The sequence below is a fragment of the Dermacentor andersoni genome, chromosome 3 (genome assembly GCF_023375885.2).
Source record: "Dermacentor andersoni chromosome 3, qqDerAnde1_hic_scaffold, whole genome shotgun sequence".
NCBI classification, from domain to species: Eukaryota; Metazoa; Arthropoda; class Arachnida; order Ixodida; family Ixodidae; genus Dermacentor; species Dermacentor andersoni.
The window spans coordinates 228341623-228360157 of record NC_092816.1 but is presented as its reverse complement, the minus strand read 5'-3'; the positions used below and the strand labels follow the sequence as shown (position 1 = coordinate 228360157).

General features: G+C 48.6%; 1 protein-coding gene across 1 annotated transcript in view; it reads right to left on the bottom strand.

Annotated features, from left to right (window-relative positions):
- The window catches only part of LOC126536604 (prostamide/prostaglandin F synthase-like), a 57196-nt gene that overhangs the window by 17641 nt on the left and 21020 nt on the right, over positions 1-18535 (bottom strand). The window contains exon 5 of the mRNA XM_050183638.3: positions 774-852. Coding sequence (XP_050039595.1) covers positions 774-852 — 79 coding nt within the window. The remainder of the gene's footprint in view (positions 1-773; positions 853-18535) is intronic.

The following is an 18535-nucleotide window of genomic DNA, read 5'->3' as shown; positions in this document are numbered from 1 at the left end:
ACCTCGTACCGATAGAGGCGACCATGGCCGACATGGCACCATTTTGTCAGTTACAGCGTTCGGGCGCTGTGTGTGCGATCCCGCACACACAGCGCACACACGATCCCGCTTGCACTAGCAGTGGCAAGATCTAATACCGTCTCAGCCGGGGCGGTGCGCTCTGTGCTCCTTTTGCACCGAAAACAAAGTTAAACACCCGTCTGGCCGAGAGGCTCCGCAATCTGTGGCACTGTGTGGGTCTTAACACTGAATATTTGATAAAAGTCGCAGTTTCGCCCAAAAGATGAAGCATCGATAGAAAATCAGTTGACAGCTGTACGAAGTAAGTATAGTAGCTTTATTGGAAGTATAAACTTGTAAATATTCGTTTACTAGCTAAATTAACAAGCATGGCGTCATGCATGTGCAGGCAAACAAACACATTTCACTTGATGAGCATGGACACTCGCTAACCAAACGCTCGCATCAGGAAGAGCGGCACCAGCAGCAAGTTAGTTGACTTCAATGCAATCGAAGTGGCAAGAACACAGCAGATATAAAACTAGGAGTACCCGGCGAACCTAGACTCTATTTATCACAGATCGCTTTCGAGATAGGGCCCATGCAGCCGTGCCATGTGCAGCAGCCGCCGGAGTAGAATGCCCTCCCCCCTCCTTTCCTCCACAGGTCAGCAGATGGCACAGGTAGTTGCACCCATGGGAAGGCATCAGTTCCGCGCTCTACAGCAGCACAAATGAATGAAGGACGTCACATGGGCACCCTGCACTGCTCACCTTTTTCCACAACGAGTGTGCCACCCATGAGCAGGCCATCTCCAGTGGTCAGGTCACCTCCCACTTTCTCAGATTTGGCCTGCATGCAACAGCAGCACATGCCTGAAGAGCTTGCCGCTTTCACAACTCGCCAAACACTGTCACAATTATTGCCACACACCCTAAAGCCTTTTTGTAATCACAAAGGGCATGCTAATGAGAGCAACCACTCACAAAGACTAGTGCTAGCTACCATAGCTGTGTTTACACAAAAGGCCAGAGGCCCTACTTTGAAAATGTCCTATCCATACTCGGCCCATCTTATCATCTGTTGTGACAAATACCAGTCAAAATCAAATCAAAAAGGGGAACACTATTACATGATTAGGAAAAGTTAATACAGCAAAATTTGGACCAATAGCCTAAATGGCTAGTGAACGGTCCAATACAAAAATAATTTGCAATCTTGTAGAAACTGTTACTGGTCGTAAATACAGATAATTGCTATACATAGATACTAATTAGCAAGCAGCTATATTTTTACATGAACAACCACATAATAATCTACATCAATGACAAAACACACATGCAAGAAAATAATATATATAATAAACAAACTAAAGGTAGTACACAAAATTAAAAGTACATCAGCAAAAGTTCAAGACAATACTTGGTTACAGAGGAAGTAGCCCTTACATATTATGTCGAAATTTGTTGCAAGTTTTATTTCAAGAGGCAAGTCATTCCACATTTTAGCACCAGAAAATTCTATTAGCCTTTCACCGTACACACTGAAGCATACAGGGAGATCAAGACCTCAGCCACTATCATCGTCTATATCCTATGCAATCATAATAATATCCTCGCAGGTGCATACAATACGAGTATAACAGATCACTCTCCTGTCTTTGCATTCATACCTGAAGATGGAAACATAACCAGGAATGAATTACATCCACGCAAAGGTTGAATAAATTAACCGCTGCTTCGCGATAAAATTACGAAAATAAATTTCTCTGATATACTCAGTGCAGACAACAATGCCGAATGCGACAAACTTGTGAAAACCCTGTTCAGTGTCATTTCTGAGTGCACTACAACCAATCACCGGAGGTACGAGCAGCCGTTATGTCCATGGATGACAAAGGCTACATTAAGCGGCATTTAAGAAAAAGACAATATCAGAAGTGGAAAAAGCAAAAACAAAATAAGTATTATTTACAGCAGTTTCGTAGTTCCCACAATTCTGTCACTGCAATCATTCATAACAGGAAAAAAAGAGTTCCATGCGCAACTGATCAGTAAGGCTCAGGGTAATTCTAAAAGGATGTGGGATATCATTAACAGTGTCATTAACACATCTGTGAAGAGACACACTGCTCCTAGCTGTATTGACACCAAAAAAAGTTGATTAGCTTAATGCATACTTCACTAACGTTGGGTCAGTTCTAGCTGACTGTATACCTCATCAGTCATGTGATGTTAATTATCCATTAGTATGCAGCACATTTTGCCTTAAACCGATAGAAGATACTTCAGTACAATATGTATTAACCGATATGAATGCTAACAAGGTGGCTCGTCATGATGGCATTACTGTTAAAGTTTTAAAAGATAACGTTGACCTTCCCTGTCCTATTCTTACAACCATATTCAATCATAATATAGAACATGGTACATACTCTGAAACTCTAAAGATTGCTAAAGTATCTCCTACATATAAAAGCGGCGATAATAATGACTCTGGAAGCAATTCAACCAATTTCGATACTGAGTGTTATTAATAGCGTGTTTGAGAAGGTTATTCCTATTGAATTAAAAGAGTACCTGAGCACTGATGACATTTTAAATGAATCTCAGCATGGCTTCAGAACTGGTCGCTCTACGTCAACAGCAGTACTAGAGTTATCGCAACGTATAAACAAATCACTCCATAATGATGAATTAGCCTTTGTAATATTTCTAGACCTCAAGAAGGCTTTCGACAGTTATTCATTCCATACTACTAAAGAAACTTGAATAGTAGAACCCCGCTGTTACGTTCCCCACTGCTGCGTTTTCCCGGCTGCTACGTCGTTTTCATCTGGTCCCGGCATAGCTTCCATAGGATACAATGTATAAGGAACCCCGCTGTTACGTAGTAGCTGTGAAAATGTTCCCGCATGAGACGTCGCAACTTAGCACCCCGCAGCCGCCTGGGCTAAAGTAGGCAACGCGTTCCAACCGCCATTTTGGCTTTTGAAGAGTTTTGGCTGGGCTTGGCCGGGCTTGGCTATGGAACTGGCTGCAAGAAGCCACACGCCAGTTCGAGAGGCCGCCACTAACCCTCGTATTCAGAAACGCAACTTAACTTGAAGCTTGCTTGAAGCTCATGCTTGACTTGATATAAATGACGCCTGGTGCGAACGCGCCGAAGACGCTCATTGCGTTTCTTCTAGTGTGTTGACGACAGGCGTCCTTTAAATCAAGTCAAGCATGGGCTTCAAATTGAGATGTATTTCTGAATACGGGGGTAAGTGGCCATTCGTGAAAAATGCTCTCACTGTCATCACTGTGATTACGGTCACCGCATCGTTGTTGGACAAGTCGACTCATGGAGGAAGGAAACTCAGGAGAGGCCCTGATGTCACTCTTTGTGAAGCTAAAGTGAAACCGGAAGTTGGCGTTGCTCGTGGAGTTGCTCCTGTGGTTGCTCCGCCTATCGGGCCAGCTCTCCTCTCTTGTTTACATTTCCCCCACGCCGCGCTGTGCGCAACCGGGCTGCTCGAACGCACGCGCTCCGCAGCAATACTAAACAATCGTTAGCACATTAGCATGATTACGCCAAAGAGGGCAAAATTTCGCGCGGATTCGTCCGTTGCCATTGCCGTGGCACGGTGACGACGAGGAGCACGAGCCGCATGATGCCGGGGAGTTGCCAAACCCTAGCTTTGGAGAAGCCGTCGCAGCTCTGGACCTCCTCCGCAGGTACGTAGCACCTCACAGCGACTCTGACAGCAATGTGGCCTTCCAGGCTATTGAGAAACGTGTGGCGGTTTCTAGCGAGCGAAAGAAACGGCAAGCCACCATTATAGACTTTTTTAAGTCCTAAGCGCACTCTGTGGAAATAAATTTGCTATAGTTGAAGCTGCATTTTTTCATTCATTTTCGGAGCTTTCCTCACTGTTGCGTTTTCCTGGCTGTTACGTTTTTTTCCCCCGGTCTGGTGAAAAGCGTATGAACGGGGTTCCACTTCACTACAGTTTCAGTGCCAGTACTGTCAACTTATTTTCTTGTTACTTAACCAAGTCTGTTAAAGTTAATAACTTGACGTCTTTGTATTCTTCTGTTAAAACTGGTGTGCCTGAGGGATCTGTCCTAGCACCCATTTTTTTATTTATTTATACGTTAACACTTTCCTTCTGCTCTCAGATCTGTCAAAGCTGTCATTATGCAGATGTATGCACTAGTGTGTTTACAGGCCAATGACTTCATGAAGTAATGCAAATGGCTACTACAGAACTAATCAGCGTTTCATCATGGTTTGGAGCAAATAAAATTACACTCAACAAAGCAAAAACTCACTACATGCTTTTTCATTCTAGGCATAGTCGGGTTAACTGCATCTCTGCCAATATGTCTTGATGATAGCAGGTGAACACAATTAAAGAGACACTAAAAGCAAATATTAAGTCAAGCTAAAGTGATAGATTAGTCCTCGAGAATCTTTAAGGCGCCAATATTATCACAAACAGAGCATTAATTATTGAGAAATTGAGGTAAATGCAGGACATGATTAGAGACTCCCCTGGGGCATTGAAGTACTAGCCCGATGACGAAAGCACTCCTCAGTTGTTAAATTCTGTCACTAGTACTTAACCACTCGTTGTACAAAACATTCTTCTATTGTATTATAAGATGAAATAAAATGCTACTTGTCCCGTTCTATTTCACATTTAGAAAAAAGAACTCATTGAAATAACCCTGACAATGACGCGGACGGTCGAAAGGTTTCGTTTTCGCTCGACTCCGCGCCGCCCACGCTTTCGCATTTCAATAGTTACCACGTAGTGCTGCACTGGTTTTGCTGGCTTGCGAAACTTGCACAAACTGCAAATATCAGAGAATTCAACTTCCATGTGATGTCGCAAGATGCCCAAACGGTCTACATCACTTCACCAAAGAGCAGCTGCTGCGGGAGACCGCTTTCGGCACGCACTTGAGGTTAAGAGAAGAAGGGAGGAGAAAAAAAGAAAAGAAAAATGCCAATAGCTAACCGAAAGTCACGTGATTCAACACCCACATGACGTTTGAAGGCGCGGGTGCTTTAAAATAGGCCTTTAAATTAAAGGAATGCGCAGAACAGATTGCCTTTAGAGTGGAGAGGCAACGCAGGTGGTGTGAGGACAGTCGTTAATGTAGATGCAGTGGGTTATATCAGTGCTGTGTTCACATGGCGCCATGATTGTACCTCAACAACTTTGTCAGTGCGATGGCAAAATAAAGAGTACGAAAGGTCTGCCTGGAGCGAGTTCATTGCAGTGCGTCCATCTCTAGAGCTTCGACAGAAAACAAGGATCTTTATTTCAGCTTATAATGAGAAAATGAATTTACAATGGCAAATATATTGCTTTTGTGCCTTTATTTTATCGACTGCATTGTGAACTGTTCTGACGTCTTACTTATTCCTTTAACAAAAGCTCATCGTATGTCATGGAATTAGCGCACAAACTGTCTATGGTGATGTTGTTGCGAGCTTGCCAATTAACAGCATGCAGAGGTCTCTCAAGGAAGTTTGAGAGGCATCTCCACTTAACTTTCTAGAACTGTATAGAACATACCAGTGGCTAGGATTACAAAATTAACACAGAATAGCTTTTGACCAGAGGAGCAATGACTCGTCATATGAGAAGTCCACGTAATTGTCATGGCAAGGGTCAAGCCAAGGGCTGCATGAACACGAGACTGACCAACATCTCAACTGCAAAGTTTACCTGCCGACAAAGCAATCGCATCAGATGCTCGGAAGGAAGGGTTCGGGAAAGATTAACCAGATAAGAGATAGGCTGGAGCTCGACTTTAGCACATTCTACACAGATGCGCTCTCAGGGCAAAGGTCGAGTCCTCTTTGGTGGTCCCCTTTTTAGGCGTTCATCTTCATCTTTTTAAGCGCACTCCTCAACACATTAGATGCATAAATTCTGCTGATGAATTCAGTCAATTGAAACTGCGTCACTGACATGGCTAGTCGTGCACGCAGATCATCGTTCACCTTAGCAGACAAACATTGTGAGCAAAATGAGATTGCGTGGAAATATATATATTGACACGTGTACTTATCTTTATCGGGCAACCACGTTTCGCCGCCTAACAAATGTAATCGCACAGCATGGGACGCGCCTGCATGTATCCGAAGTTTCTGGAAAGTTATCGATGCTTCTATCCGCTGTCCGTTGTCGCCGAGACTTATGTTATCTGATTTCATGACCTGACGCGAATGGTCTAGAACTTTGTGGAAGGCACGCGGGTCCGAACGATTAGTCTGGAACATTCGACGACTTTTGTATAAAAGCCGACGCGCTTGACCTGCTGATCAGATTTTCGACGATCGCCGACTGTGTTCGCCGCTTTCGTTGTGCTATAAGTGTAGCCTGTTTTGTGGGCATAGGTTCGCCCAATAAAAGCTAGTTTTGTATTCCACAGTACTGCTTCTTTCTTCACCGTCACTACCACGTGACATCTGGTGGAGGTGCTTGTACGTTCATGTACCGAACGCCCCCGCAAAGCTGCGATCCAAGCCCGAAGCCCGAGGACAAAACCGACATCGCCCAAGACCAGCGTGCTAGCCGCAGACTGCAAAGACTGCCCCCAGAGCACTGACTTCTGCCTGAAACGACAAAGAAGATCGCCGTGGTCAAGACAAACCAAATGGCTGCCCCAGTGTCCCCCGTTATCCTACAGCAACCTCAGGACCCACCAACCTTCCATGGAGCAGCAACTGAAGACCCGGAATCCTGGCTGGAGACGTACGAGCGAATCGCGACTTTCAACAACTGGGACTCCGACGACAAGTTGCGGCATGTATACTTCTCCCTAGAAGACGCCGCCAGAACGTGGTTCGAGAACAGGGAGTCGACAATGACAACATGGGACCTGTTCCGTACCGGCTTCCTGCGCACCTTTACAAGCGTCGTGCGCAAGGAAAGGGCCGAAGCTATGCTGGACGCCCGAGTGCAGCTACCAAATGAGAACGTTGCCATCTTTACGGAAGAAATGAGCCGTCTGTTCCGCCACGCCGACCCGGATATGGCCGAGGAAAAGAAAGTACGCCTACTCATGCGTGGTGTGAAGGGAGAACTTTTCGGCGCAATGGTACGAAGCCCACCGACGACCGTAGCAGAGTTCCTTCGCGAGGCCACCGGCATTGAGAAGACACTCGAAATGCGGAACCGGCAATTCAACCGCCGCACAAGCTCTACCCACTACGCAGGAATTCAATCACTGGCCACGGACGATCTGCGCGAGACCATCAGGGCCATTGTGCGCGAAGAACTGCGCAAGGTCTTGCCTTCATCGCAGCCTCAAGTGGCCTCTATCGCCGACATCGTGAAAGAAGAGGTGCACCGATCCCTTGGAGTTCCTGAGGTGCAACCAGAACCACCCCAGCCGGAAGCAATGACCTACGCCGCCGTCGTCGCCCGCCGTCAAGGCCCCCCTGCGCGACCGCGCCAAGGTCCTGCAACACCGCAATTCCGTCGTCCGCCGCCGCCGCCGCCAGCGCGCCCACCCGTCGCCCAGCGCACCTATGCGAGGAAGACGGACATTTGGCGAGCCCCCGACCACCGCCCGCTCTGCTATCACTGCGGAGAAGCCGGCCATGTGTACCGCCGATGCCCATACCGCGACATGGGACTGAGAGGGTTCGCCATCAACGCGCCGCGTCCACAGCTTGGGGAGCGCCCACGTGACATTGCCGATTACCTAGCTGGCACTCAGTGGAACTCTCGACGACCGTCCCGTTCGCCGTCACCAGGCCGCTACCTGTTGCCGCAGCGCCGTCCATACACTGGCCCAGCCCGGGGCCGCTCTGCGAGCCCACACCCGGAAAACTAAAAGCAGCAACCGATGGAGGTGCGGTTGCTGTTCGTCGAACTGACGAAGATCCTCCGCCGCCGACGAAGACGACGAAGAGACCATCTCGACGACATAACGACACGCCGCCGTCCCGACGAAGTCTGGAAGCCAAAACTACACCGACGAAAGACGACTTGACAATGCGACGTTCCAACTTCAGTTCAACACGTCGCAGCCGTGATCCAACGCCAAGACTTAACTGCAATGCCAGACAAAGAACAACCGACCTCGACGTGCTTCTCGACGGCCACGCAGTCACTGCCTTAGTCGACACAGGGGCCGATTACTCCGTAATGAGTGGACGCATCGCCGCCCAGTTGAAGAAAGTTAAGACCGCATGGGAAGGCCCTCAGATTCGCACCGCTGGAGGACACCTCATCACGCCGACTGGGATCTGCACGGCAAGAATAACCATTCATGACCGGACTTACCCTGCCACCTTCGTTATCCTCCAACAGTGTTCACGAGACGTCATTCTCGGTATGGACTTCCTGGACCAACACGGCGCAATCATCAACCTGAAGTCAAAGTCAGTAACGCTGTCGGAAGATAAAGCAATGCCGCCGGAGAGCCCTCATAGTCATCACGCCTTGAGTGTGCTCGAAGATCAAGTGAGCATCCCGCCTCGCTGCAGCATTGTTATTTCGGTCAGCACCGAAACACCCGCTGACGTAGAAGGCGTTATCGAAGGCGACCAACGTCTACTGCTAGACCGTGAAATTTGCGTCGCAAGAGGGATCGCTCGACTGCATGGAGGGAAAACTGAAGTGTTGCTGACAAACTTCAGCCAGGAGTTCAAGCACATCAACAAGGGCACGACGATCGCGTACATCGAGGAAATTCTGGAAACAAGTAATGCGTTTGTCCTCTCGGATTCCGCTGCATCTACCCCGACGACCATGGTTCCCGAACCAGACTACAACATTAATCCAAATCTCCCTATGATTAAGCAACAGCAGCTCAGAAGTCTGCTCCGACGATACAAAGGCTGCTTTTCGACGTCATCGAGGATTCGACAAACACCAGTCGCCAAGCATCGCATAATCACCGAGGAATGCGCTCGACCACTCCGTCAGAGCCCTTACCGAGTTTCGGCGCGAGAACGTGAAGCTATAAGAGAACAAGTCGACGAAATGTTGCGCGACGACATCATCCAGCCGTCGAAAAGCCCGTGGGCATCCCCTGTTGTTCTGGTAAAGAAAAAGGACGGAACCCTACGTTTCTGCGTCGATTATCGCCGTCTGAACAAGATCACGAAGAAGGACGTATACCCCCTCCCACGGATAGACGACGCATTGGATCGGCTCTGCAACGCTAAATACTTCTCGTCCATGGACCTCAAGTCTGGCTATTGGCAAATAGAAGTCGACGAAAGAGATCGCGAAAAGACCGCCTTCATCACCCCAGACGGCCTCTACGAGTTCAAGGTTATGCCATTCGGACTGTGCTCGGCGCCTGCAACGTTCCAGCGCGTGATGGACACGGTTTTAGCAGGATTGAAGTGGCAGACCTGTCTCGTATACTTGGATGACGTCGTCGTCTTCGCCGGAAATTTCGACGTTCACCTTAGGCGGCTGGCAACAGTACTAGAGGCCATCAGGTCATCAGGACTTACTCTGAAGCCGGAAAAGTGCCGCTTCGCTTACGAGGAGCTTCTATTTTTAGGCCACGTCATCAGCAAATCTGGAGTCCGCCCCGACCCGCAGAAGGCAGCTGCCATAGTAAAGTTCCCACAGCCCATCGACAAGAAGGCAGTGCGTAGATTTCTTGGCATGTGTGCTTACTACAGGCGATTTGTCAAGAACTTTTCACGCATCGCTGAGCCGCTGACGCAGCTAACTAAATGTGACGTCGAGTTCAAGTGGGAAACGCCGCAGGCCGACGCATTTCAAGAACTCAAACGACGCATGCAGTCGCCACCCGTACTTGCGCACTTCGACGAGCACGCCGATACCGAAATCCACACTGACGCCAGTAGCCTAGGCCTCGGCGCCGTCCTGGTCCAGAGAAAAGATGGACATGAACACGTGATAGCTTACGCTAGCCGGTCGTTGTCAAAAGCGGAAGGCAATTATTCTACAACCGAAAAGGAATGCCTCGCCATCGTTTGGGCTACAGCGAAATTTCGCCCTTACCTATATGGCAGGCCATTCAAAGTCGTCAGCGACCATCACGCCTTGTGTTGGCTAGCGAATTTAAAGGATCCCTCAGGACGGCTGGCACGGTGGAGCCTGAGACTACAAGAATACGACATCACTGTAACATACAAGTCCGGACGAAAACACTCAGACGCCGATTGCCTATCACGCGCCCCCATTGACCCGCCGCCGCAAGATGACGAGGATGACGATGCCTTCCTTGGAATAATAAGCGCGGAAGACTTCGCCGAACAACAACGAGCGGACCCGGAACTTAAAGGCCTCGTCGATTATTTGGAAGGGCACACCGACGTTGTTCCCAGGGCATTTAAGCGCGGATTATCTTCCTTCACGCTTCAAGACAGTCTACTCGTGAAGAAGAACTTCTCACCAGTCCGCGCCAATTACCTTCTTGTTGTCCCGTCAGGACTTCGTCCAGAAGTATTGCACGCCCTACATGACGATCTGACCGCTGGACACCTCGGATTTTCCCGGACACTATCGAGGATACAAGAAAAGTATTATTGGCTGCGCCTGACCGCCGACGTCACCCGTTATGTCAGAACATGCCGAGACTGTCAGCGACGCAAGACACCGCCGACAAGGCCAGCCGGATTACTACAGCCAATCGAGCCTCCTTGCCGACCATTCCAGCAGATCGGGATGGACTTGTTGGGACCCTTTCCGACGTCAATAACCGGAAATAAGTGGATAGTCGTGGCGACGGACTACCTCACCCGCTTCGCTGAAACAAAAGCACTGACGAAAGGTAGCGCAGCCGAAGTGGCGAAATTCTTTGTCGAAAACATTCTGCTGCGACATGGCGCCCCAGAAGTCCTCATCACCGACCGAGGAACGGCCTTTACAGCGGAGCTCACCCAAGCCATTCTGAAATACAGTCAGACAAGGCACAGGAGGACAACGGCTTACCACCCGCAGACGAATGGTCTTACGGGGCGGCTGAATAAGACCCTCACCGACATGCTAGCGATGTACGTCGACGTCGAACACAAGACCTGGGATGCCGTCCTGCCGTATGTAACATTCGCTTATAACACGGCGGTACAAGAAACAACACAGATCACGCCGTTCAAGCTGGTCTACGGCAGGAACCCGACGACGACGCTCGACGCCATGCTGCCTCACGTCACGGACGAGGAGAACCTTGACGGCCGTACCTACCTGCAGTGCGCCGAAGAAGCCCGACAGCTCACCCACCTGCGAATCAAGAACCAGCAGAGGACCGACAGCCGACACTACAACCTCCGACGACGCTTCGTGGAGTACCAGCCCGGTGACCGTGTTTGGGTTTGGACCCCTATACGCCGGCGAGGACTGAGCGAGAAGCTTTTGCGTCGCTATTTCGGACCGTACAAGATCATCCGACGTATTGGCGCACTGGACTATGAGGTCGTGCCAGACGGTATTTTGCTATCACAGCGGCGCCGCTCGCGACCTGAAATAGTCCACGTTGTGCGACTCAAGCCCTACTACCAGCGTTAACGAACTTTGTGGCTTCGCGTAACTGACCTTTGGACTTTATTTCTTTTTTGTTACTTATGTTTAAGAAGTGTCCTTTTGTGTTTCGCTCTCTTATATTTGCAGCATCGGGTCGATGCTTTTTAAGAGGGGGGTATTGACACGTGTACTTATCTTTATCGGGCAACCACGTTTCGCCGCCTAACAAATGTAATCGCACAGCATGGGACGCGCCTGCATGTATCCGAAGTTTCTGGAAAGTTATCGATGCTTCTATCCGCTGTCTGCTGTCGCCGAGACTTATGTTATCTGATTTCATGACCTGACGCGAATGGTCTAGAACTTTGTGGAAGGCACGCGGGTCCGAACGATTAGTCTGGAACATTCGACGACTTTTGTATAAAAGCCGACGCGCTTGACCTGCTGATCAGATTTTCGACGATCGCCGACTGTGTTCGCCGCTTTCGTTGTGCTATAAGTGTAGCCTGTTTTGTGGGCACAGGTTCGCCCAATAAAAGCTAGTTTTGTATTCCACAGTACTGCTTCTTTCTTCACCGTCACTACCACGTGACAATATATAGTCATATCATAAGAATCAAACAAACACTGACGCCAAGGACAACATAGGGTAAATTACTTGTGCTTAATGAATGAAATAATGAAACGATAAATGATTGGAAATTAAAGTGGATGAAGAAACAACTTGCCGCAGGTAGGAACCGAACCCACAACCTTCGCATTTCGACAAAAAGGATGTTCCACGTCCGCCGCCAAGGTCTGTGAGTGGTGGTGCTGGCTAACACTCCCAGGGTTCTACGAGGACACATAAATACCCAAGAAAGTGGATGGGGAAACAGCGCCGCAGTAGCTCAATTGGTAGAGCATCGCACGCGAAATGCGAAGGTTGTGGGCTCGGTTCCCACCTGCGGCAAGTTGTTTTTTCATCCATTTTAATTTCCAATAATTTATCATTTCATTATTTCATTTATTAAGCACAAGTAATTTCCCCTATGTTGTCCTTGGTGTCAGTGTTTGTTTGCTTCTTATGATATGACTAATAAAAATCGGGCCCCTCGGTTAACCCCCTTTCTTCTCGCTTATATATATATCAGACCGCAGCGTCCACCATCTCAGTTCAAGTGCCAGCCATCCCCACTCCCAGCCCTGCCAACAACCGGTATCGCGATCCTGAAATCTTCTCTGGCTTGCCTGGTGAGGACGTTGAAGACTGGCTCGACAACTACGATTATGTCGGTGAATACAACAACTGGAACGAGACATAGAGGTTAAACAATGTGCCATTTTACGTCTCTCAAGTAGCCAAGACATGGCTCCGGAATCACGAGAGAGACTTCCGTGATTGGTCGTCTTTCAGGGAGCAGCTACGGCGGATTTTCGGCACACCCACGGTTCGTTCGGAAGTTGCAAAAAAGAGGTTGTCTGAGCGCGTCCAGCATTATGGCGAGTCGTATACCTCGTACATTGAGGACATCCTCGCGCTTTGCCGCCGTGTCGACAGTGCCACGCCAGAACCTGATTGCGTGCGACACCTTCTTACGGGTATCGGATCTACTGCCTTCAACGCACTCGCCGCTCAAAACCCTTCGACGGTGCCGGACGTCGTCTCCGTCTGTCAGCACCTCGATGCCCTGCAATCAATCCACTTGCAACCGGACTTTTCCAACAACCCCCTGGCAAACAGTATTGAGCTCCGGTCTATCATTCGAGCCATAATTCGTGAGGAATTGCAAGCGCATGGCTCACCCCCTTGCAGCAGCGCTCACGTCCAACCTGCTTCTACTGACCTGCGCGGTATTATTAAGGAGGAATTGGCCTCCCTGCAGAACGCCCAGCATACCAACGCTTCTCCTTGCCCACAACCAGCTTCTTACGCCCAGGTTGCTGCAATGCCAGCCGCACCGTCTCCAATCACACCACCTGTGCCTGTTCACAATCACCTGGCACCTTTAGTCACCCGAGCTCCGAACCCGCCTTACTACTCTGCCTGGCATTGGTCGAAGCCTATCTGCTACTACTGCGGCTTTCGAGGACATATCTCCCGGTTTTGCTGATGCCGCCAGCAAGACGAATGTCGTGGTTACGCAGCCTTTGAACGCGATGAGCCACCTCCTCGCGTTTACCGCGCTTATGATGATCATCCTCCCGTTCGCGGATCTCCATCTCCGGCCGACTTCTCCAACACCGCACACAACACACGTGCCTCGAGACGCCGCTCTCCATCGCCGCTCCGATGTTCTGTTTCGCCACTTCGACCTGTCTCCCAACTCCATGTCCAGCGACCGGAAAACTAACCAGTGCAGTTTTTGGAGGGAAAACTGCATCGCCGCGAAGTGCTCCAAGTCCTCCTGAACGTCCTTCGAACATGTTATTGGTGTCTGTGGAGGGTGTGCCTTTGTTAGCTCTGATTGACACGGGAGCTACTATATCTGTTATGCGTGCGGACCTGTGCTCTCGTCTGCGGAAAGTGAAGACGCTTTATATTGGATCATCCCTGATTGGGGCTAATGGAGCAATCATTCGACCATCAGCCCAATGTACAGCACGCGTCTTCATTGATGGTATCCGTCATCACATTAAGTTCGCGATTTTATTCCCGTGCGCTCATGAACTAATTTTAAGTTGGGACTTTCTCTCGTCAGTGTCCGCTTTAATCTCTTGCCGTCAACGTGTAGTCCATATGACCGAGACAGTTCATTGCAGCGGGAGTGCCGATGAGCCACGACTGCGTTTTCTCACTGCTGCCAATTCTGTACTGCCTCCCAGCCACGAGCAAGTCATAAGTCTCTCTTCTACGGACATCACCAATGGCGACATGTTCATCACTCCTTACGGTCGCTGTCTTGCCTGTGGGATCGTCTTCGCTTCCTGCCTGGTGCGGTTCAAAGAAAGCTCTGCGTTAATCATCGCTTTAAATGCGACCACGGAGACAATCCTGCTACCTCAAGGCTCCGCAGTGACCTGTTATGTGGATACCCAACCAGTCTCCCTGCTTCCTCTTGATGCCTCGCAAGCTCTTCCTCAACAGGACAAATCTGCTTCATCTGCCCTTGCTTCCGTGATAAGTCCTGACCTTACTGCTGCTCAAAATGAAGCGTTGCTAAAATTGCTCACGAAGCACCAGGCCTCCTTTGATATGGATACTTCGTCACTCAGACAGACTTCCTTTGCCTTCCATCGTATCGACACCGGTGGCCAGACTATTGTACGCCGTCGTCCCTACCGAGTCTCTTTGGCCGAACGCAAAATCATCAAGGAGAACGTCGCCGATATGCTGAAAACAAACGTCATACGTCCCTCCGCCAGTTCTTGGTCATCACGAGTCGTTTTAGTGCAGAAGAAGAATGGATCGGTACAATTTTGTGTTGGCTACAATGCGCTAAACAAGATCACCCGTAAGGATGTATTTCCAATGCCCCGTATCGATAATGCCCTTGATTCGTTGCAAGGCGTGCAATACTTTTCCAGCCTTGATCTTCGCTCCGGATATTGGCAGATTCCAATGCACGAAGCAGACAAAGAAAAGACCGCCTTTTCCACTCCGGATGGTCTTTACGAGCTTAATGTAATGCCTTTTGGTCTATGCAATGCTCCCGTCACATTTGAAAGAATGATCGACACTGTTCTTCGAGGCCCCAAGTGGAAAACTTGTCTATGTTACCTCGACGACATCGTCGTGTTTTCCTTGACTTTCACTGACCATCTGCAACGCTTAGATGAAGTGCTCACATGCCTTTCTAATGCCGGACTTCAACTAAACACGAGGAAGTGCCGTTTCACTAGCACAACGATTAAAGTCCTGGGTCATCTCGTTAGCAAAGACGGCCTCCAGCCCGATCCGGATAAAATTTCCGCGGTGCTCAACTTTCCACGCCCACTTCGTGCAAAAGAACTGCGCAGCTTCATTGGACTTGCCTCAAACTTTCTACGTTTTATCCGGAACTTTGCCAGCATTGCCTCGCCCCTCCACAAGCTCCTTGCTAGTTCCAGTTCCTTCGATTGGAACGATCAGTGTGAAGCCGCGTTTCAAGAACTCAAGCGCGCACTAACATCCCCACCTGTTCTTTGTCATACTGATGACAAGGCGCCCACATTACTGCATACTGACGCCAGTGGTCAAGGAATTGGTGCCGTACTGCTGCAGCGTGACCACGAATATTGCGAAAAGGTTGTTGCATATGCAAGCCACACTCTCACTTCCGCGGAAAAGAAGTACTCGATAACTGAACAAGAGTGTTTGGCTGTTGTCTGGTCCCCATTCAGAAATTTCGTCCATATCTCCACGGTCGACATTTCACGGTTGTGACCGACCACCATGCCCTATGTTGGTTGTCGACGATCAAAAACTTGTCTGGGCGCCTTGGCCGCTGGATACTCCGATTACAAGCATATGATTTCGAGGTCATATATAAGTCCGGAATGAAGCACCAAGATGCTGATGCTCTTTCACGATGCCCATTACCACCATCATCGGAGCACATCACGTCACCTTGTCAAATTGGCCGCATGGAGGACGCTTCGTCTATTACACCGATTTCTTCCTTGATTCCATCAAACCGCCCTTCAGTGCTTTCCACTCACCAGCGCGCCGATTCCTATTGCCATGGTATCACCAATCGCCTTAGCGGTGTTTCATCTGCACCCAACGCCAGGCTACGGAAACAGCTCAAACTATTCAAGTTTGAAGACGATGTTCTCTACCGGTACATTTTCCACCCGGAAGGCCATCGATGGGTTCCCATTCTACCGCGCTTTCTTCGCGCTGCAGTTCTGCAGACCTCACACGATGACCCTACGTCAGGCCACTTGGGTTACCACAAAACACACGAGTGTATACGCAGCCGATTCTATTGGCCAGGCCTTTCCACGAGCATAGCTAGATATGTTGCCTCGTGCACGCTTTGCCAACACCGTAAGTGACCTACTACTGCTCCGGTCTGGAAGCTACAACCACTTCTTTGTCCCGCAGAACCCTTCTCTGTCGTTGGCATTGACCTTTTCGGGCCACTGCCACCTACTGCAGACGGCAACCGATGGATCGTCACTGCTGTTGACCATTTGACCTGGTACGCTGAAACAGCCTCAATACACTCAGGAGCTGCCTCAGAAGTAGCGGCCTTCTTCTTGCAGGCTGTCTACTTACGTCACGGGGCGCCTCACGTTCTTTTGAGCGATCGAGGCAAGGCAGTTCTTTCAAGCACTCTTAATCAAGTTCTGCAAGCGTCCAACACCGTGCACAAGACAACGTCTAGCTACCACCTTCAAACCAACGGCCTAACAGAGCGATTTCATCGCACGCTTTGTGACATGCTATCCATGTATATTCAACCTGATCATCATAACTGGGATGTGATTCTCCCATTTGTAACATTTGCGTACAACACGTCTGTTCAACGGACCACCAGATACTCTCCGTTTTTCTTAGTATACGGCCGCCACCCAACCTCATCACTCGACGTTTTTTTCTTCTCTGGCCCCGTCAATGCTTCACCATTCATTTGCGACCAGTTTGTGTCTCGTCTTGCCCAATGTCGTCGTCGCGCCCGCATGAACACTGCAGCCAGCCAAGACGATCGCAAACATCGGTACGATGCCTCTCACCGCGTCGTTTCCTACCGCCCTGGTGACGATGTGCTCCTATGGACATCTGCACGAACACCCGGTTTATGTGAGAAGCTTGAGTCTCGATATATTGGCCGCTACAAAGTCATAGAGCAGACCTCGCCGGTGAACTATCGCGTTACACCTGTTGAGGCCCCAACCGACTGACACTGCCGCGGAACAGAGATTGTGCACGTTTCTCGCCTGAAGCCCTTTCATCTCCATTCCACTGCCTAATGTGCGGCCAGGCTGGCCACTTCCATCCACGGAGGAAATTAGTGTAAGCATTTATGCGGACTTCATCTTCATCTGTACAAAGTCATCATCAATCATCGGCTCGTGTTCGTTTTTGCATCGGCGCCATTTTTCCTTCTTGGAATAAAGCGTCATCTCGACCGTGGTATTTCAATATATATATATATATATATATATATATATATATATATATATATAGTTGAGGATGTCGCATATTTTTTTAATAAATGAACCTTTCTATTTTTAATATGCTTCACCACATAACAAAATGTACTGTGGTGAAGTTTACTTTATGCAGTGATGCTTCTGGTGAAGGAATGCTCATGCTTCCAAGTCTAGTGAAAATCCCGTTAGGACATTCTTATTCACGCGGTCAACCATGTTAATAAAGCGACAAAGTTCCTGTGATGTTTAAAACCGAATTATGCACTTTAAAAAGATTAACTATGCACTGTGTTTGTGTAATACCTGTAACGATTAAATGATTATTAAATATGTCAAACAAAGTTATATTTAAGTTGTGACAGTAGGAGGCTGTTTTCATGTCTTTATAATGTGCAGACAAGCACTGATCGTGACTGGGATGCAGCTATACCTTTGCCAAAAGAAAACTCCAATTAGGCAGGGGAAGAAGTTGTATTGCCAGAATGCACATCAATATCATAGAAATGTTCTTGGCCAGACTTCAAGATAAATGCTGAGCATGTCAATGTTTACATAAAGCAAGCAGAACAATGGCATTTGACTTTTGCAGTGAGCACTAATATAATTATGTGGTCTGCACTTCTTAGGTGCTATGTGCAACAAGAAAAATTCTATTCATCTAGAAATGTGAGTTGAAGCTTCAATGTTGTTCTGTACAACCAGGCAATTCTAGCACGAAAATACTTATATAATAGAATATTTAGAAGCAACAGGATCATAATGCTACTTCAAGGTGAATTATTAATTTGTATCATCATATATCAGTAAGAATGTGTAGGCGTGAAAGCGGGAAAATCAAGAAGGACTGCATAAACATAGGTATGGTTCACATGAACTGGTTTAAAATACGGAAAACCGCATAAACTTTATCGCTTCATTACCATGATAAACTCCGCGAATAAGAATGTGCTAATGAGATGTTCACTGGGCTCGGTAGCATGAGCACGCTTTGCACCAGCAGCACTACTGCACGAA